Source organism: Typopeltis vanoorti, chromosome 4 (genome assembly GCF_054136105.1).
Source record: "Typopeltis vanoorti isolate ZY-2024b chromosome 4, IOZ_Tvanoo_1.0, whole genome shotgun sequence".
NCBI classification, from domain to species: Eukaryota; Metazoa; Arthropoda; class Arachnida; order Uropygi; family Thelyphonidae; genus Typopeltis; species Typopeltis vanoorti.
Window position 1 is genome coordinate 102,952,572 of NC_143552.1, and position 22,086 is coordinate 102,974,657.

Sequence of the window (22,086 nt, forward strand, 5' to 3'; positions counted from 1 at the left end):
AGGATCAGATCTTCACTTTACGACAAATAGTCGAGAAAGCATGGGAATATAACAAAGATCTGTATTTAAGTTTTGTCGATCTGGAAAAGGCATATGACAAGGTGCCAAGAGAGAAGCTATTCAATACGCTGCAGTTATATGGTGTGAATGGGGCATTATACCAAGCAATACTTAGTCTTTATTTGAGTTGTAAGTCAGCAGTCAGAATTGAAGGAAGTACAGGAAGATGGTTTAATGTTAAATCTGGTGTGAGACAAGGATGTACATTATCCCCTCTGTTATTCATTATCTATATGGATCACATTATGAAGGAAAGTGGTATTGAACATGATATCAAAATTGGAGATGTTAATGTCAGCTCTTTGCTTTATGCAGATGATGTTATACTTCTAAATAAATCTGCTACAAGTCTGCAAGATTCTCTGACTAAATTGAATAGCTGTTGTAATAGATATGGTATGAAGGTCAGCAATAAAAAGACAAAGACAATGAAAATAGGCAGAATCATTGAAAATGTCAACTGTGTTGTGAATGGAGAACCTGTGGAACAAGTAAAACATTTCAGCTATTTAGGCACGATTTTTACTGAAGATGGTAAATTAAATATAGAAATAGACAACAGAATCAGCAAAGCTGGTATGGTGGGAAGTCAATTGAATAAATTCATATGGAATAAGAGAGAAATTAGTCGGAACACTAAATTAGCTGTATACAAGACAGTGTTCAAACCAGTTTTAACTTATGGATCTGAGAGCTGGGTCAGAAGTAAAACACTTGACCAAAGACTAGAGACCACAGATATGAGAGTCCTGAGAAAGATTATAGGCGTGAACAGATGGCAACAATGGCAATATCATATTAAAAACGAGGATATTAGGAAAGAACTTGACATTGTCAGCATCCAGGAATGCGTTAGCAGAGCTAATCTCAGGTGGTATGGTCACTTAAATAGAATGGGCGAGGAAAGATTAGCAAAACAAGTGTTCTCTGCCAGGGTGGCAGCAAAACGACCCAGAGGAAGGCCAAGATATAGGTGGATTGATACGATACAAAGTGCTTTAGACGATAGAAATATAAGATCTGATAATGTTGGAGTCTTGACAAGTAACAGACTGATTTGGAGGAAAATTGTAGATAGGAAATTAATAATGATGTAATTTTTTTCATGTAGTACTATCATATCCTGTACACCCCTTGAGGGTACATGGCAGGAATTTGATGATGATGATGATGATGAAATACAACAGCGGAAGATGGACCTATTGCTATGCCTGTGGAACTTGAACAATATTACTCTCCAAAATAGACTTCACATTATAACTTACAGAAAAACTACAGAAACAATAGTCTTGGGCATTAAACTATATTCGTCACAGTGATTTTTATACTGAGAAGATCTGACTTCACATTTTGTTCATTTCTTGTCAATTATATCACACTGACTAGTAAAATTATCAAAATAGTGTCACTAGTCAGCATATTATAACTGACAAGAAATTATACTGTTTTCATTTACATTTAATCCTAGTGTAAGCAAACAAACTTTGCACCATGAAGTACCTTCATTACTAGTTACATAATGAGAGCAAATAATTTCACTACAAGTCATCTGAAGTGTTCTATAGTACACAGTACATGTCCTAGAATCTGGAAGGAATACTACATTCAATTAAAGAGAATAATCTCCAGACACTACACAAGATCAGTAACGCACAACATATATCCTCACCAAACCTAGCCACCTCCACGTCCCCAATGAATGACCTGCTTCCATAAATTGGACTGGTGCATAAGAAAGTATTGTTGCTGACTTGAACCCTAAAAAGTAGATGACTGATTGGCTGAAGAAACACGACCACTTTGCTGGAGGCCAGGAAGTGGCTGCTTCCATGTTTGTTTCCAAGCATAGTCTAATTTCTCTCTTTAACACTTTCTTCTTAGACATAGTGTGGATGATATACATTTGGACATGCCTAACACACTATAATTTGCTAAGCTAGTACCACCTCCAAGGACTGACTGCAGAATAGGTTCTGCGGCACAGATGACAAATAGTATATGGGACTGAAAGTGATGTATTTGATTTTCTGGCAGCCTAGAAAGTAATTTTATTACCATATCTGCTCTGCCATATAATGGAGAGAATGAGAGTGTAATGATATGCAAGAGGCACTATCAAGTTCATGCATGACAGAAGATTAGATGTTCTCCTGTCTAGATATTTGAGTCATATCACTACACTGTATGTCCTTATATGGTAATTAACTTTTGGAATTCACCAACTGATTTAAAAAAAAAAAATCTCCCACAAAAACAACAGCAAAAGAAATCACAAAATAGAAATAAAATTAAAATAGGAAAAAAGAAAAACACAAAAATCTCCTCCGCATCCATTTCACTAACATCTGTTAGTTAAAAATGATATGCACCCACCACTTACCAGGCATCAAAAACTGGTTACGTCTCACAAAATCTGAAGTTGCAGCTTCTAGGGCTATTGTTCATTTCAGCTATTTAAACTACAATACGCATGATTCTCCCATCACAATAGTAGTGCATTCAGTATAATATTCCACATCAGAGAATGCAAAATCTAGAATCCTTCCTTATAATTTGCTCTGGTTTAAAATTTCCTTAAAATAGTAATTTTGCATTCGTGTCCTGTCTTTATTAACTTCTAAATTCTGATAGCCACACTGAACCTTTTGATCATTTATTATTATTACATGATAACTCCATGGCATTCCAGGATTACTGCAAGAAGCATTTTAAACTACACAATATTTAAAGGCACAGAAGTAAATGACAATTCCTAAATAATAAAAAAATCTTGAATTATAAATAAAAAAATAAAATTATACATACCAAGATAAATTATTTTGATCTTTTCACTCTTTGGGAATGTGTTAATGAAAATATCCAAATTTAATAATTAACTCAAATTAAGCACACTCAAGTATAGATCAGGTGCAAGCAGTACTTGCATTTGATCTGATCAATCTGTTAATTAGCCATATTGCTTGAAATTAGTTTGAATCTATTAAATTGGTATATTAGTATAAAAATTTATGGAAACTAAGTTTCATGTAACTCCTGATTTAAAAAAAAAAGAAGAAGAAACTTATTAGGTAATGGAGCTAACCCATTTCTCCTATCAGAGGCCAAGTTAAATTACTAATAAAAAATTTTTAATTTATATCAAAGAATAATTTAAAAGACATACCCGCTTGTATTAAGAAGGTAGGAATGAAACTATCTGGAGTCAAACTTCAGTCGAAAACATATTGTAAGAGGAAAGGCATTGAAAATGAAGCTCAATCATTCAAACTTGAACAGTTAAAAATGAAACATAAATAAAACTAGTAAACAAGGAAAATGATGAATCAAATGGACTACAGATTTTGAAAAATTAAGAATTAAAAATATAACTAAAAGATTTAAAACTATAAACTTCAAGACCAAAAATTAAAAAAGGGAGAAAGTAAAGTATACATACAAATAGCAACATGACAGTTGTCCTGGTCATCATCTAAGTTTCGCCATTAATCACCTGAGGATGATTTCCACAAAACAGCCAGCATAACCATCATGTGGGGTAGCTCCATTACCTAAAGAGCTTTGACATGTTTTTGTTTATATTCAACTGATTTGTTTGACCTAATATAAAACCTATAAGATTTTCAAATATTCAAAATTCATCATCATTATTATCAAATTCCTGATATGTATGTGTACAGGATACTATAATATTACATGATGAAATTTGCATTCCTCATAAATTCTATCAACAATTTTTCTATAAATCAGCTAGTTATTTGTCAGGACTCTGATATTGTGAGATGTTATATTTTGATCATTTAAGGTAGTTAGTTATAACAGCATCAGTCAATGCTGATCTCCTAGGTTTTTTAAAATACCATCCTGGCCTCAAACACCTGTTAAACAAATCTTTTTCTTTTCAATTCCACTAACTTTTCCATTTCAAGTGACTATACTACATGAGATTAGATCTGCTCACACACCATCCAATTCTAACAATGTCAAGTTCTTTTCATCACTTTCATTGGAATGTTTCTGTAAAGAAGGCTCCCATTTCAGATAAGTTTTTTTTTTTGAATAATTAATTGTAATTAAGTGTGTGTTTATGAGTAAGAGTTGCTGAAAAAAAAAAAGCAACTTAAATCAAGCTTGTACATTTGTAGTGTTTCTAGTGTGGGCTTATTTCAGTTTATCATCATCAAATTCCTGACATTTATTCTTGAGGAATGTACAGGATATGATAGTACTACATGAAAAAATTTACATCATTACTAACTCCCTATCTACAATTTTCCTCCAAATCAATCTATAACCTGTCAAAGCTCCAACATTGTCAGATTTTATATTTCTATCTTCTAAGGCACTTTTTTACCATATCAATCCACCTATATCTTGGTCTTCCACTTGGTCCTTTTCCTGCCAACCTGACAGAGAACACTTGTTTTGCTATCTTTTAAGATAAAATTGAATTCATATTGAAAAGAATAACATGTAAGAAAGTTTTAAAGCGAATAAAAGTTGAGCAGCTCTCAGATGTGAACTGTAGACTAAAATACACAAAGATTATTGAAGAAAAAATGAAAGAGTTTGAGAACAGGAATCAAACCTTGGAGATTCAGTGGCAAACTTTGAAGAAAACATTGACTGATTCAGACGGAGAGGCATGTGGTGAAGTTGTCTGCAAGAATAAAAAAATCAGAACACCCTAGTGGACACAAGAAGTTAAAGAGGTAGTGAAAGAAAAGAGAAAGCATATCAAAAGTTCCTGTCAAATAAGTCAGCTTGTGCTCTTAGAGAATATAGAGAAAAATGCAAGAATGCTAAACACTGTGTAAAACTAGCTAAACAAAAGTCATGGGAGGACTTAGGCAAGAATACAGAAAATAAATATCAAGAAGGTGGCAAAATATTCTGCAGGTTGTTGAAGAAGCTTAGGAATGGAGGAAAGATTGCTGAAGGAGTTAGAGATGATAAATGTGACATGAAGACGGGAGAAAAAGATATCCTTGACGTATGGAGTAATTACTTTGAAAAACTTCTAAATGAAACAAGCAGCGATGACAGCACAGTGGTAAAAAAACACTGACCAGGCATGCAGTCAGGAATACATATCTATACTTGAAGTAGAAAAAGCCATCAAAGGCTTGAAATGTGGAAAGGCAACAGGAGTAGATGATATTCGACCAGAAATGCTGAAATACGGTGGTATAAGAGTCTTACAGTGGCTGCACTGCATAGTTCAGAAAGCCTGGACAGTGGGACAAATTCCCAATGATTGGAGTAGAGCTATCATAGTACCTATATATAAAAAGGGAAATAAAACTGAATGTGAGAATTACAGAGGTATTTCCCTACTGAGGGTTCCTGGCAAGATCTATGCAAGTATTATACTTGAGAAACGGTTGAGAAGAATTGTGAAAGAAAATCTTGGTGAAGAACAAGCTGGATTCAGGCTAAATAGAGGCTGTCAGGATCAGATCTTCACTTTACGACAAATAGTCGAGAAAGCATGGGAATATAACAGAGATCTGTATTTAAGTTTTGTCGATTTGGAAAAGGCATATGACAAGGTGCCAAGAGAGAAGCTATTCAAATCGCTACAGTTGTATGGTGTCGGTGGGGCATTATATCAAGCAATACTTAGTCTTTATTTGAGTTGTAAGTCAGTAGTTAGAATTGAAGGAAGTACAGGAAGATGGTTTAATGTTAAATCTGGTGTGAGACAAGGATGTACATTATCCCCTCTGTTATTTATTATCTATATGGATCACATTATGAAGGAAAGTGGTATTAAACATGATATCAAAATTGAAGATGTTAATGTCAGCTCTTTGCTTTATGCAGATGATGTTATACTTCTAAATAAATCCGCTACAAGTCTGCAAGATTCTCTGACTAAATTGAATAGCTGTTGTAATAGATATGGTATGAAGGTCAGCAATAAAAAGACAAAGACAATGAAAATAGGCAGAATCATTGAAAATGTCAACTGTGTTGTGAATGGAGAACCTGTGGAACAAGTAAAACATTTCAGCTACTTAGGCACAAATTTTACTGAAGATGGTAAATTAAATATAGAAATAGACAACAGAATCAGCAAAGCTGGTATGGTAGGAAGTCAATTGAATAAATTCATATGGAATAAGAGAGAAATTAGTTGGAACAATAAATTAGCTGTATACAAGACAGTGTTCAAACCAGTTTTAACTTATGGATCTGAGAGCTGGGTCAGAAGTAAAACACTTGACGAAAGACTAGAGACCGCAGATACGAGAGTTCTGAGAAAGATTATAGGCGTGAACAGATGGCATCAATGGCAATATCATATTAAAAACGAGGATATTAGGAAAGAACTTGACATTGTCAACATCCAGGAATGCGTTAGCAGAGCTAATCTCAGGTGGTATGGTCACTTAAACAGAATGGGCGAAGAAAGATTAGCAAAATAAGTGTTCTCTGCCAGGTTGGCAGCAAAACGAACCAGAGGAAGACCAAGATATAGGTGGATTGATACGGTACAAAGTGGCTTAGATGATAGAAATATAAGATCTGATAATGTTGGAGTCTTGACAAGTAACAGACTGATTTGGAGGAAAATTGTAGATAGGAAGTTAGTAATGATGTAAATTTTTCATGTAGTACTATCCTGTACACCCCTTGAGGGTACATGACAGGAATTTGATTATGATATTCCCTATAAAGTTATTCAGTTGACTTCCTACCATACCAACTTTATTGATCCTGTTGTCTATTTCCATAATTAATTTACCATCTTCAGTAAAAATCGTGTCTAAGTAGCTGAAATGTTTTACTTGTTGTATAGGTTTTCCATTCACAATGCAACTGACATTTTCAATGCTCCTGCTATTTTCATTGTCTTGTTATTGCTGACCTTCATACCATATCTATTACAACAGCTATTCAATTTATTTAGAGGTATAACATTCATCTGCATAAAGCAAAGAGCTGACATTAACATCTCCAATTTTGATATCAGATTCAATACCACTTTCCTTCATGATGTGATCCATATAGATACTAAGTAACAGAGGGGGATAATATGCATACTTGTCTGACACCAGATTTAACATTAAATAATCTTCCTGTACTTCCTTCAGTTCTAACTCCTGAGACTTACAGCTCAAATAAAGACTAAGTATTGCTTGATATAATGCCCCACTGACACCATACAACTGTAGCGTTTTGAATAGCTTCTCTCTTGGCACCTTGCCATATGCCTTTTCCATATCTACAAAATTTAAATACAGATCTTTGTTATATTCTCATGATTTCTCAACTATTTGTCATAAAGTGAAAATCTGATTCTGACGGCCACTATTTGGCCTGAATCCAGCTTGTTCTTCCACAATCCTTCTCAACCGTTTCTCAAATAAACTCACAAATCTTACCAGGAATACTCAGTAGAGAAATACCTCTGTAATTCTTACATTCAGTTTTATTTCCCTTTTTATATATGGGTACTATGAGAGCTCTACTCCAATTATCTGGAATTCGTTCCTCTCAACTATGCAGTGCAGCCACTGTAGATGATATTCTGCTTGAATATCATCTACTCTAGCCACCTTTCCACATTTCAGAGTTTTGATGGCTTGTTTAAGTTTGTTTACAAAACTGTTAAACTTACAGCTTAGCACTGTAACTAGCAAAGGAAAGATGGCAGCAGCGTTGTCTCTGCAGGAATTTAATTTTGATTTCAGTCATTTCGTAAAATGTGAGGTGTATTATATGTATTCATTTGATTATGTGGATAATGGATATTTAAGGCACATGGAAGGAGGGTCTGTGCGAAGTACGATTTGCATGAGGACTTGAGCTGTAACATATTCATAACTGAAAGTGCTAGTAATGAGAATGCCACAGGGAGGATGAGTACTCATTTGATAGAAAAAAGTGACAACGTAAAAGAGCAAGAAAACAATTGTAAAAAAAATTTAAAAAAATCAAACAAGTGATCTGATGAAGTTAATAATCGATGGTAAAAAAAGACGAAAGCAATACAAATGTAGTAGAAGATGATAAACAGAGCAATTAAAAGGTAAGGTGGTGAACAGGTGTGTATGGCTGGCAATAAAATTGAGAGAGAGAAAAAACGAGAGATATATGTAATTCAATATTTGAAAGATGAATTGGTTAAAAGAAATGGATGTGGAAAGAAATTAAAAGAATTCAAGATATGTATGGAAGAATGAAAAATGATAAAAAACGGATATCAGTTTGAAAGAGGTAAAAAGAACCACGAGTGGCATTGTACGAGGGTGGTCTGAAAAGTTCTTAGCCTCGATCATAGATGGCGACACTATCTGCAAGGTTTTTTTTCTGAGTTAGTACATCTGTCATAAGCATTCATGTGAAATTGCAAGTCATTCTATCAAGTAGTTTGTTTTAAACAGCTGTCTGAAGCAAAAGTGTTGTCTGTATCTCTTGAAATGGATAAAATTGAGTAATACGGTTATAAAATTCTTTGTAAAAGAAGGTTTAACGCCAAAAGAAATTCATTCAAAGTTCATAAAAGTTTATAGGCACTCTTCTCCTTTGTTTTCAAAAATTAAGAAATCGGCTACCGAGTTTAAAAGTGGCCATACCAGCCTTGAAGATGATCCACATGAAGGATGTCCAAAAAAAGGATAACACCACCAGAAATCATTGATGAAGTGCACAATATGTTACTGGATGACCGGAGAGTCAAAGTGCGTGAAATTGCTGAGACTACAGGCATTTCAAGAGAATGTGCAGGATATATTTTGCATGAAGAATTGCAAATGAGAAAGCTTTGTGCGAGATGGATGCCACGTGAAAATCTCTGAACAGTGCTAGGAGCATTTTAACAAGAATAAACCTGATTTTGTGCATCAATTTATTAGTATGGATGAGACCTGGATTCACCTTTACACACCAGAATCCAAACAACAGTCAAAACAGTGGAGAGAAGCCGGTTGTTCAGCACCAAAAAAGACAAAGTCAGTTCCATCAGCAGTAAAAGTCACAGCAACTGGGGAATATTATTCCGATCTTTTAACCAGACTGGACAAAAAAAATTCGTGAGAAAAGACCCAGTTTGCAGAAGAAAAAAATCATCTTTCACCAGAACAATGCACCTGCCCACAAAGGTGTTTTGGCAATGGGAAAATTAAGGAATCTGCACTATGAATTATTGGAACATCCACCCTATTTCCCAGATTTGGCTTCCTCTCATTTCTATCTCTTCCCAAAACTAAAACTATTCCGCTCTGGTCAACGTTTTTCTTTGAATCAAGAGGTGATTTCAGCTGTAGAGGGTTATTTTGCAGATCTTACTGATAATCAACTACAGAGATGGGATAATGGTGCTGGAGCATCGCTGGAATAAATGTATTAGTCTTACGGGAGATTATGTTGAAAAATAAACATAATTCTGAAATTATAAATTCGTTTTTGTATTGTTAGGCCGAGAACTTTTCAGACCACCCTCGTACCTTGTTGTTATTAATATTATGATTACCAAGTTCAGGCTTTTTTGCCTATCCTTGTTCTGATCCTTTTTCTTATCCTGTCTAAGTTTAGTTAAATGTTTTTCCACTTTTTCTAATTCTTGGTTGATTTTGTAATAATTTCTTTTAATCGAGATATTTCTAAGGTCAGCTTATCCTCAGATAATTTATTATCTTCACTGTAGTAGTACTTTTGTTCTGTCAAACCAATCTCAGAATGATGTTTGAAATGGCATACCAAAAACCTCTTGATGCCATCTAGAAGAGAGCAATTAGGCCCATAAATGATTCTCTCTCACACAATGACTTACTTCACCCACTATCTCACAGATGGTGCATTTCAGCCTTATGTCTTTTTTTATAGGTTCTTCCATAAAGGCTGCTCCAACAAACTGGTATTCATCATTCCTTCACTTTCCACTAAACCTGTAAAAATACAAGCTGCAACTGCTCAACATCCTTTTACAGTCCAATTGAAAATCACTGAACCTGCTTTCCTCTTTTATTAAATCTACCACTGCTCTCTGGAGCAGCCTTTCTCACAAGATGTTACCAAAAACTACAACCTCCAGCTTTTCATGAAAAATTAATCAATATATTGTTCTTTCTTTCTTTCCCAACTCTTGCATGTTAAGGCATACACAATAGGCAGAACATATAACACTAATGTGTTATATGTTCTGCCATTGTCATGTGAAAATGAAAAAAAAAAAAAAAAACTATACAAAAAAATATATGAAAAACATTATATTTAAAGAAGTTATCTCAAAATTTTATATAAACTGTTCTAAACCATCATAAGAGTAATAAGAGTATACCTACTGTTGATAAATTATTCATCATTTCTGGCTGTTGTAAATGAGTGGTAGTATTTTGAGTGGTAGTATTTTCTAGAAATACACCATCTTCATTCAATCTTTCTTTCTTTGGTTCTTTTCTTTTGTCCTTGTTTAGGATTAAATAACTGTTACCTGAAGGATAAATTCTGGAAGAATGATGTGAAGAGATCAGCAAAGATTTTTTCTTTGGGCTTTTGGCATTATTAATACCACTGACTTCTGCATTAGTATGCTGCAAACTTTGATTTATAATTAAAGAGTTTAAATTTTCTTTATCACTGTTCTGCACAAATTCCAAGTTTTCATTTCTTTTTGCAAAAGAAAACACATCAGTACCCAGTTCTTTAGGAGTAGAATAGTCAAAACTGCCAACAAGAGCATTTGCAATGTTATGATTTACTTTCGTTTGCATACTTGTAATGTCTAAATTAGTATTTGAGGCTTTGATAAAATCTGAATCTTGTTCATTTTCCATATGTGCAGAAATGTCGTGATTATTCCTTGTCTGTATATTTAAAGGAAATTCTGAATTCCGTGCTTCTGAATTATTTGGAGGATCTTTTATTTCTTTTGCAGTGTTAGACTTTAGATTTCTTTGAACAGATATGGGAAGATTTATTACATTTTTTTTGGTGCAGCTTTTGGAGTTCTGATTCCTATTTACTTCTGAATGGAATGGTAGTTCTGAGTTTGTTTCCATGGGGGAAAGAATATCTCTATCATTTTGCTTCTCTTCTATGCTTGTACAAGTGACCAAACTTTGCTTTGCTTGGGCATCAGAAACTACAACTGCTGATGACTCAGAAGTATTTGTAACATCTGAAGTCATTTTTAAACTGGTAGTAACTGATGAACTGAGTTTAGTTTCCATACTGAAAGGAATTTGCTCATGGTGAACTGCTTGTGTTGTGGATGGAGATTTAATAAACAAACATTGATTGTTTTCATCATTTCTGGAGCCATCTATTTCTGATTTCTCATTAACTGATTTGGAACTAAATTCTGGTTTCATACTAAAAGAAACTTCAGGAATGCATTCTACTTCCAAAGAAATCTCTAGATCTTTTGATTTTTTTCTAACAGGAGTATCAGAAACTTTTTTGTCCATATCAAAAGGCATATCTGAATACTGTGAGTCTACCATGGATGGAAGACTAGCACTTTCTGCATTATTAACAGAAACCAGAGCGTCTTTATCACTGATTCTGTTCGCAATTGAAGAATCCTCATTTTCTTTACTCACAATACAAGATTCTTCATTCAACTTTTCAATATGAGTAGGAATCTCAGACACATCATTCACATCAAAACCAAGGGAAGTTTCCACATTTTCACCTTTAACTCCTTGAGATATTCTTTCACTTGAAATACTAATATCCTTTATTTCTATATTACTAGAGCTCATAATATCCTTAGTAATCTTCCTATTTTGGGTTGACAATGTGTCATCATCTGTATTCAAAGGAATGTTTTCAACGATTTCCACATGACTGGAAGGTTCTGAACTTAGCTGTGTTCCAACAACAGTAGGAACTTCAAATGTATTAACTTCCAAATCATGGGAAATGTCTAAAATATCCTGGGTTTTGCTGACTGATTTATCCAACATCTCTCTTTCTGTATCAAATGAAATTCCTTGATGATGTGTTTCTGTTTTGGTTGAAATAATTACATCTTTTATTTCAATCTTAGAAGGAATCTGATTGTTTCTCTCAGCATTCATACTCTTCAGAATACATGTGTCATATTGATCTAAACTCAATGGAAGATTTCTGATGGTTTCCACATTACTGGCAGCTTCTGAACTTAACCGTGTTTCTAGAATAACAGGAACTTCAGATGCATTATCCATTTCCAAACTATGAGAAATTTCTAAGATATCCTGGGTTTTGTTAACTGATTTATGTAGCATCTCTTTTTCTATATTAAGTGAAATTCCTTGATGTAGTGTTTCTGTTGCATTTGAAATACTAGTATCTTTTATTTCAATATTAGATGGAATCGGAGTATTTCTTTCAACCTTCCTGTTCTGGGGAGACAGTATACCATCCTCTTCATCTACACTCAAAGGAATATTTACAATAGTTCCCACGTTTGTAAGTTCCAAACTTAGCTGTGTTTCATCAATAATAGGAACTTCAGATGCATTATCTATTTCCAGATCAAGAGATGGTTCTACAACAGCTGGGGTTTTGACAACTGATTTATTAAACATCTCAAAGTCAAATGAAATTCCTTGAATTAATGTATCTGTTTCATTTGAAATGTGAATATCTTTTATTTCAGCTTTAGGAGAAATATGAGGGACACTTTCAATCCTTCCAAGAAACTGTGCATCATCCTCTTCATTTATATTCAAGAGAATAGCATGTTCTGAACATTGCTCTGTTTCAATGTTAACAGAAATTTCAGAAACACTGACTGTTTCCAAACAAAGAGTAGTTTCTATATTATTTTTTGCTTTCATAATAGGCTCATTGAAATCATTTCTTTCTACATCATAAAGAATTTCTTGAAGTACTGTTTGTACTTCATTTTCAAAAACATCTGATTTTGCATTTTCCAAAATTGGGGAGTAATTTGCTTTCCCATCTTTGAGGCAATTTTCATCCTCACCTCTTTTGTTTTTATTTTCAAGGTCAGCTGCAGTGCTGAAAAGTTCTGGAATTAACATTGGTTCTTCAGCATTATATGAAATATCAAATTCAATAAGGGATCCAGGCAAATTTTTTTTTTCAGATTCAGGAGCAATTTCTGGAAGTGCTGTTTCAATTTCATTTAAAATCATATCTTTTGATTTAATATTAACAGGAACTGATGAAACCTTTACGTCTTTGTGGAAGTCATCTTCTCTTCCTTCAGCACTTCCAGAAATAGCATTTGTTCCTAGACCAAAAGATATCTCTAAATCTTCATCTTTCTTGAAAGAAATATCCAAAGTCTTTGTTTTTGTGTCAAGAGAAATTTCTGTAAGCACTGTTTCTGTATCATCTGAAATTCTGATGTCCTTTGTTTTAGTATCAAATAAGACTGGAGAACTTAAATTTTTTTGTTCATCATAAATTAAATCTGTACTGTCCTTTTCTCCATTATTCTCAGAAACAACTACAGACGTTCCAGAAGTAAGAGACTCAGAGGTAAACATACCCTGGTCAGTTTCCAAATTACAAGAATTGGTGATAATATCCTTCATTTCTAATCTAACTGAACCATCTACAATTTGACTTTCTGTGGCAAGAGGAATTGCTGAGATCCCTTCACATATTTGGATATTTGCAGAAATTAATGAAATAGACTCAACTTTCATATCAGAATGAAGATGAAAATCACTATTTTCTTCAGTACCTACAGACGTGGTTTTGATTTTCTCACCAATAACAATGGGAAGTTCTAGACTTTGCTTTAATGATGTACTTTCAAGAATAGCTAAATCTACTCTTTTTTCTGTATAAGGAGTCTCTAAAATTTCATTCATTTGAACATTTGCTAATACAGCTAAATCTTTTGCTTCAGTTATTGCAAAAGGCAATGAGCTGTCAAAAAATTCTGCATGTGTGTTAATGTCTTGATCTGCCATACCCACAGGTGGGATGAATTTCTTTGCTTGGGAATCACCATCATCTTCTGAAATTGATTTCTGATGAATACTTTTCTCAAAGTGGCATGTGTTCTTTTCTGGACTATCAGAAAAAATTTTATCTGAATTTGTTTCCAAATGACCAACAGAATCAAAATTCATTTCTATATTTACAGGAATATCAAGATCCTTATTATTCAATTCCATAACAACACAAGTATCTAAATCAATCTCTGAAGTTATTTCAGAAGAATGCAGTGTTTTTATCTCTGCTGAATTATCATCTTTTATTTTTTGGATGCCAAAAAACAGTGAATCTTTTTTTAGTTCTCCAGTCATGTGATTATGCAGATTTTGATGTTCTTCTGTACTAAGAGGAATACTTTGTTCTTGCTGGATTTCAGTAATTGGAAGATGGTCTAAATTTATTTTCATATGCTCACTAGATGCTTCAAGGGAATTCTCAATGTTTAGTCTCATTAAATTACTTTCACAGACATTCATTCTGGACCTTTTGATATCTGAAGTATGAGAATGATCCAAAATAATTTTGTTTTCACTTCTATCTGGTATTTTGGAATGCTGGTTTACACTGCTGCTAAATTCTTGATTACAACTTAAATGAGACATAGGACTAGCTGCCTCATTTTCACTATTAAGTGTAGATAGTTTGGTCAATACATTTTTTTCTTGTTCCGTTTCTTTCAAACAAGTAATAATATCTGATTTTTCAATGCTAAATCTTCCATAATTTTCAACTTCACCTGAAGTCTTTTCAACAGAATTATCAGTGTAATTAATAATAATCTGTTCTGGAGAAGACATGGATGTAAAATTACTTATTCTCTCTTCCTCTTGATTAACATCACAGAAAATATGTTGTGAAATCTCTGAATTAATCTTTTGGTCAGAAGTAACAGACAGATTATCTATTACCTGTACGTCATTACTTGTTTCAATCTTTTGAACTAATAAATCTCCATGCTTCAATGGCACTTCAGAAACATTATGTAATTCAATTTCTCCATCTCCCAACTTCTGTCTGCTACTCTGTTCTACATTAAATGAATTAAAAAATGCAGAGTTACTAGAATATGATATGTCATTTTGATGGTTTGATGCTTTTCCAACCTCTCCTATTAGAGTATGTTCTGTTTCATATTTTACTATATTTTTAAAATGTTGACATTCACATTCTTTATACTCTAAAGGATTTTGTGCAGACTGTTCAAATGAAAATATTTCTCCTAAAGATGGTATCGAGTCCAATTTTGGCAATTCATTTTTAACAGGATTACCAGAATTTTGTTGTTGTCTACTTATTAAATCAGGAAACAGCTGTGTGGAATGTGCTTTTGGCTGTGGTGTATTATTTGAATCTTTCCAACAATTAATATTTTTTTCAATATTCAAATCACTGGAATGATAATTAAGTAACTTATCCCTGTTATTAGAAGACCCTTTAATTTCAAAAGCATCACTATTGTTTGGTGAACAATTTGCTGCTGCTTCCTTCAACAGAATATCTTCATTTAATTTACAGGAAAGCATTAACTCCTTACATTTATTTGAAAGATTCACTTGATTGTGTGACTCTTCCTTTAGACATTCAGAAGACTGTGCTTCATTTTTATTGCAAATGTTATCAAATTTTGCCTCTACAAACTGAAATTCTCTGGCATCACTAGATTTTAAGAGCAATGATTCATTCATATCTTTGGTTTTTGAATTTCCTAAAATAGTACTGTTAGAATTTGACTGCCTTTTAGCATCAGAAAATAAAGAACCAGATGCATTTTCATAATCAAGCTTTTTGCAGGAACTCTCTTTACTTGCTTTGTTATCTCCACTAAGTGAATGTGTAAATTTCTGATCTACGTTAACTGGTTTTAGCATACCTGTGGTTCTGTAACTACTACTATCAAATTCTAGTTTCTTTAATTTTGGATAATCAACAGTAGGAGATGTTTTAGAAAATTCTGCCGAATGATCCATGCTTGTTATATAAGAATCTCCACTGGAAGTGCCCTCGCTGCTTGTTTCCCTTGAAGGCAAAGTTATGTGCACTGTAGCATTATTAGCCTGAGGAGAGCAAACAGGAGAAAAGAAAACTTCATCTCCACTACTAGATTCCTTGGTGATGTTGAGTTCATCTGCATTTTTCAAATATTCAGGATTCTGTAGATCTTGGGATGGAGCCACTGGAAACATTATATTCCTAATTCTCCCAATATCATCATCACATGAAGTTTTTAGACTTTTCTTAACATTAGATTTTTGACACGGATGCAACTAAAATAAAGAATAAAAATATCTATTAAGAAAACGAGTGACAACCTCATTACTTTAAAATACAATAATATTTCTATAGTGAAACATCGATAAAAACCAGCAAAAATATATCATACCTCAATGGTATATGCAAGAAGAAGCAATCCTTGAAAAGAATAAAGTATATTGAAAGTTTCTGGCAATTTTGCAAACTAAGTCAGTAAATGTCCTAAGATAATACAGAAAAAAATAAGAGCTAAGCTATGTGTAAAAGTAGCTAAACAAAAGTCAAGGGAAGACTTTGGTAAAGGTCTTGGAAGATAAACATCAGGTAGGTAGCAAAATGTTCTGAAGGCCATTGAAAAAAACTTAAAAATTAATCAGAGATGAAAAGGTAATAACATGCATGAGATTTATAAAAAAAAAAAAAAGCAAGAAGGCAACAGGAGTAGATGATATTTGACTAGAAATATTCAAATATAGAAGTAAAAAGGTTTTACAGCAGCTACACTGCATAATTCAGGAGGCTTAGCAGAAAGTTGAATTAAAAGGGAAATAAAACTGAAAGTAAGAATTACAGAGGAATTTTCCTACATGGTTCCAGATAAGATTTATACACATATACTTAATAAGAAGCTAAAACAAACTGTGACAGAGAAACAGAGAACCTGGATTCAGGCCACGTACAGTTTGTCAGGATCACATTTCCATTTAAGACAAAGAGTCGAGAAATTATGTGAACATAAAGGATTTATATATACCTGTTGCAGATCTGACAAGACATGACAAGGTAGAAAGAAAAAAGCTGTTCAAAATGCTACAATTATATGGTATAAATGAAACATGATATTGAGTATCATATAGTCTAGGTTTGAGTTCTTAAATCAGCAGTTAGAATTAAAGAAGGTATAGGAAGATAATTTGATGAAAATCAGGTGCAAGATCAGACTGCACTCTATCTTCACTCTTATTCATCATTTAAATGGATCACAAGAAGAAAGAAAATGGCATCAAACCTAATGTGAGAATTGGAGATATCAAACACAGTTCCTTGCTTTATGCAGATGATTGATGTAGTCCTATGCAAGTCCAATGCAAGTCTCCAGGATTCTTTAACTACATGAAGATTAGCAATAAAAAGACAAAAACTATGAAATGAGGCAGAAACATGGAAAAATCTTTAGAATAAGTAAAATGTTTCAAGCCATTTAATGAATATGACAAAATAAATATAGATTTAACAGAATTAAAAAAAAAAAAAAAGTAGCCATGGTAGGGAGCCAGCTAAATAAATTTATATTAAATAATAGAGAAATCAGTAAAACACCAAACTAGCAATACATGAAATGGTGTTTTAACCAATTTTAAGTTATGGAGAGTTGGGTTAGAAGTAAAACAGTTGATCAAAGACAGACTGCATATATGAGTTAAGAAAAAAATTATGGGAATGAAAAAATGGCATCAATGACAGAATCATATTAAAAATTAAAGTACAATATTAGGAAGAATCTTGACAGTGTAAACATTCAAGATGCATGAGTAGAGCTAACTTGAGGTGGCATGGTTACTTCAACAGAATGGGAGTGACAGGTTAGAAAAGGTATTTGATACCAAGATAGGTCAAAATAGCCAGAGAACAGAAATATAAGATCTGAAAATACTGGAGAGCTCTCAAGTGAGAGACTAATTCTGAGCATAATTAATGACAGGATATAAGTAATCTTCTTATTATTATTGTGCTATCTTCTATCGAAGGTCAGCAACCATATTGGAGAACAAACTGCGCTCATGTGCTAATCTGAGCAGTTGTGCACTGCTCTTTCCTGTCCACGTCTTGATGTTGTCAAACCATGATATTCTTTTTCTTCCTCTAGTTCCTTTGCCACCAATTCTTCCTATCAAAATAGTTTGTAGAAGTTGGTATTTGCTGTTTCTCATGATGTGGCCAAGATATGTTTTTCGTTTCTTGATTATTTGTACAAGATGTTTAGCTTTGCCAATGGATTAAGACATCTTCATTGGTAATTTTTTCTGTCCATGATATCTTTAGCATTCTTCTGTATAGCCACATCTCAAAGGCTTTGATTTTCTTGATGGTTGTCGCCTTCAATGTCCATGTTTCAACTCCATAGAGCAGAATAGACCACACGTAGCATTTCAGCATTCGGCATCTGACTTCCATGTTTAGGTCTTTATTGCAGAATAGTGTTCTCATTTTCATGAGAACACTATTCTGATATAAAGATATAAAGACAAGGATTGAAGTTGCCATGCAACTTCAATCCTTGTCTTTATATCTATTTCTGGATCCCACCGTTCATTAAGCCAGCAACCAAGATATTTATATCTTGACACTTGATCAATATTTTTCCCATTGAGTCAGTTTCATTGATGAGGCTGGATGTTTGCTGATGATCATGTATTTTGTCTTGTTGATGTTTATATTTATTCCCAGAAGTTTATTATTACTTATTATAGAAGTAATAATAAACTTAATAGTGTGGGACTGTCACCCAACCATGTGTCTTATATACCGCTTCAGGATACATATCAAGAAGCTGATAACAGAGGGAAAGAGAGAAAAATCACTATTTGTAAATATATAATGTTTATTTTTTTTTTCTTGATCTGATTACAGTGAAAATATTTTTTATGATGGAAGTTTTTTCAGGTTATGCTACCAATTATATATTTGGTTTAATCCTTTATCCAAGTGTAAGCAAACAAAGTTTTCACCTGAAGTATTTTCAGGACGGGGCAACTCTTGGTAAAGGTCGTATAACTTCTCATCACTTGCCTTAGTATCCCATAATGCAAAGCACATATCCTTATGGGTATGTATAATGCTATGCATTACGCAAAGTGTCACTGCCCAGACCAGTTTCGACCTTTATTGAGGTCTTGTCAGTGGGAGCCAGACCAAGAGGTGGCAATACTGAAGTAATGCAGAAGTCACATCACTATATACAAGTTGCCAAAAGGTGTCAACACCTTATTATTAAAATTCTCTGGATTAGAGACAGCTGATGAAAGTTTTTTCACTTTGCTATGCAACCAATTATATATTTGGTTTAATCCTTTATTCAAGTGTAAACAAACAAAGTTTGCGCCTGAAGTATTTTCAGGACTGGGGCAACTCGTGGTAAAGTTGGTATAAGTTCTGATCTTAGTATCCCATAATGCAAAGCACATATCCTTATGGGTATGTATAATGCTATGCATTATGGAAAGGGTCCCTGCTCAGACCGGTTTCAACCTTTATTGAGGTCTCGTCAGTAGGAGCCAGACCCAGAGGTGGTGATACTATAGTGGAAGTAATGCAGAAGTCATATCATATACCAGTTGCCAAAAGGTGTCAACACCTTATTATTAAAATTCTCTGGATTAGAGATAGTTGATGGAAGTTTTTTTCACTTGGCTATGCTATCAATTATAGTAAAACCCAGTTTTTACATTCCCACAATTTACATTTTCCTGCCATTTATGTCATTTTCCGTTGGTCCTGTCTTAAGGTCTATTCTTACGATACATATACCAGTTGTTGCCAAAAGGTGTCAACACCTTATTATTAAAATTCTCTGGATTAGAGATAGTTGATGGAAGTTTTTTTTCACTTGGCTATGCTACCAATTATAGTAAAACCCAGTTTTTACATTCCCACAATTTACATTTTCCTGCCATTTATGTCATTTTCCGTTGGTCCTGTCTTAAGGTCTATTCTTACGATATATTGTTTTCCCACCATTAACAACTTGATGTGGACGTTATTTCCCGTGATTTGAGGTTTTTTTCTCGGGTGGCACTGATTTTCGAATCGATTTCTGCAGAAATTTGCGCATTTCTGTTCCCAGATGGCATTGCTTTCGGCTGTAGTTTCGTTGCCGCCAAATGTATTTCAGTAGAAGAAAAGATGGCAATTCTGTGATGTGTAGATTGGCATGTAGGAACACGTGTGCAATTAGCAAAAGATCTTGGCCTCTCCGTGTCTGCTTTGAACGTTTCCACTTTTTCAGTGCAAAGCAATCTGGCGCTATGTCAAAAAAATGAAAATATATCTGGACATCGACATACAATGAATTGGATAAACTTGTGGCGGAGTGGTTTGTTTCTATGAAAGTGTCAGGTATTCCAGTCGATGATACTATACTCTGAGCAAAAGCCCTTGAATTTCCTGTGAGGTTGGGGATTAATGGTTTAACTGTGCGTCAAATGGATGAATTGATCGTTTCAGGACTCATCACAATATTGTGTATAAGTGTGTGTAGAAAGTAATAGTGTTGCAGGGGAAACATGAACTAAAGACTATTATTCAGGACTACGAACCGAAAAATATTTTCAATGTTGATGAAACTGGACTCTTTTATAACATTCTGTCAAGTAAAACATTGTGTTTTAGAGGAGAAAGGTGTCACAGTGGAAATCTCAGTAAGCAGAGGGTAAATGTTTTGCTCATGATCAATGCTGATATCAGAAAAATTACCTCTACTGGTAATTGGTAAATTCAAAAAGACAAGGTGGCTTAAGAATGTGAAAAATCTGTCTACTAAGTATGATGCCAACAGCACAGCATGGATGACCAGCAGCATCTTCACATCCACCATGCATGCTCTGGATGCTAAAATGGGGGCAAATCACTGCAATACTACTACTGCTAGACAAATGTCCTGCATACCCTGAAGATCTGCAACTCAGAAACATTAGATTAGTGCCCCCCCCCCCCCCATAATTGTACTAGTGAGTTTCAGCCATCAGATCTGGGCATCATCCATGCATTTAAATGGAAATACAGAAAAATGCTTGTTGAAAAAGCTGTGTTTATGCATGATAATGGTATGGACCCAAAACAAATGATTATATCAATCCCTGATGCCACCATGCATTATGTCGCCAAAGCATGGTTGCATGTTACTCCTGAAACCATATCCAACTGTTTCCGGAGTTACATTTGTGGAAGAGGAGGAACAAGTACAGGAGGAGGAAGAAGAAGAAGAAGATATGTCAGAGCCCAACAACTGGTATGTGATGGATGAGTCTTCCTCATTTCAAGACTATGTTGATGCTGGTGTGATCACATCAATGGTACCAAGTGTAGAAGACATCCTTTCCAACCACTTTGGTGAAGAAGACTGATCAAGAATCTACCATCCCTACTAGTAAAGAAGCAATGGAAGCTATCTCTGTTTTGAGATGGTATATTACAAGCATATCAGGAGATGATGGGGCATTTAATGCCTTAGACACTGTGGAGAGGCAGGTGGAACTTATAAGAGTGCAGAAAAAGCAAAAACAATCAACAATTAAAGATTTTTTTTTAAAATAGATAAATGTAAGTAATTCTAAATTCATTTATTTTCAGTTATTAAATTTTGTAATCTAGTATGTAGAGTCACATACTAGCAGTAAGTCATCTTTTAGACTTTTTTTTAATGTTTTTTACATTTCTTGTTATTTACACTTTTTTCAATCTGTCCCCTGGAAAGTGTAAAACAGGGGTTTTACTGTATATATTTGGTTTAATCCTTTATCCAATTGTAAGCAAACAAAGTGTCATAAAGCACATATCCTTATCCTAAGGCAAGTGATCAGAACTTATACTACCTTTACTACGAGTTTCCCCAGTCCTGAAAATACTTCAGGCACAAACTTTGTTTACTTACACTTGGATAAAGGATCAAACCAAATATATAATTGGTAGCATAGTGAAATAACTTCCATCAACTATCTCTAATCCAGAGAATTTTAATAATTAGGTGTTGACACCTTTTGGCAACTGGTATATGGTGATATGACTTCTGCATTACTTCCACCTTAGTATCACCACCTCTGGGTCTGGCTCCTACTGACGAGACCTCAATGGCTGAAACCGGTCTGA

General features: G+C 34.0%; 1 protein-coding gene across 3 annotated transcripts in view; it reads right to left on the reverse strand.

Moving 5' to 3' along the window:
- LOC150107563 (uncharacterized) overlaps nucleotides 1-22,086 on the reverse strand; it is a 215,624-nt gene that overhangs the window by 132,129 nt on the left and 61,409 nt on the right. For all 3 annotated transcript variants that reach the window (XM_090391956.1, XM_090391955.1, XM_090391957.1), the window contains one exon: nucleotides 10,350-16,235. In XM_090391956.1, the coding sequence (XP_090248082.1) occupies nucleotides 10,350-16,235 (5,886 nt within the window). The remainder of the gene's footprint in view (nucleotides 1-10,349; nucleotides 16,236-22,086) is intronic.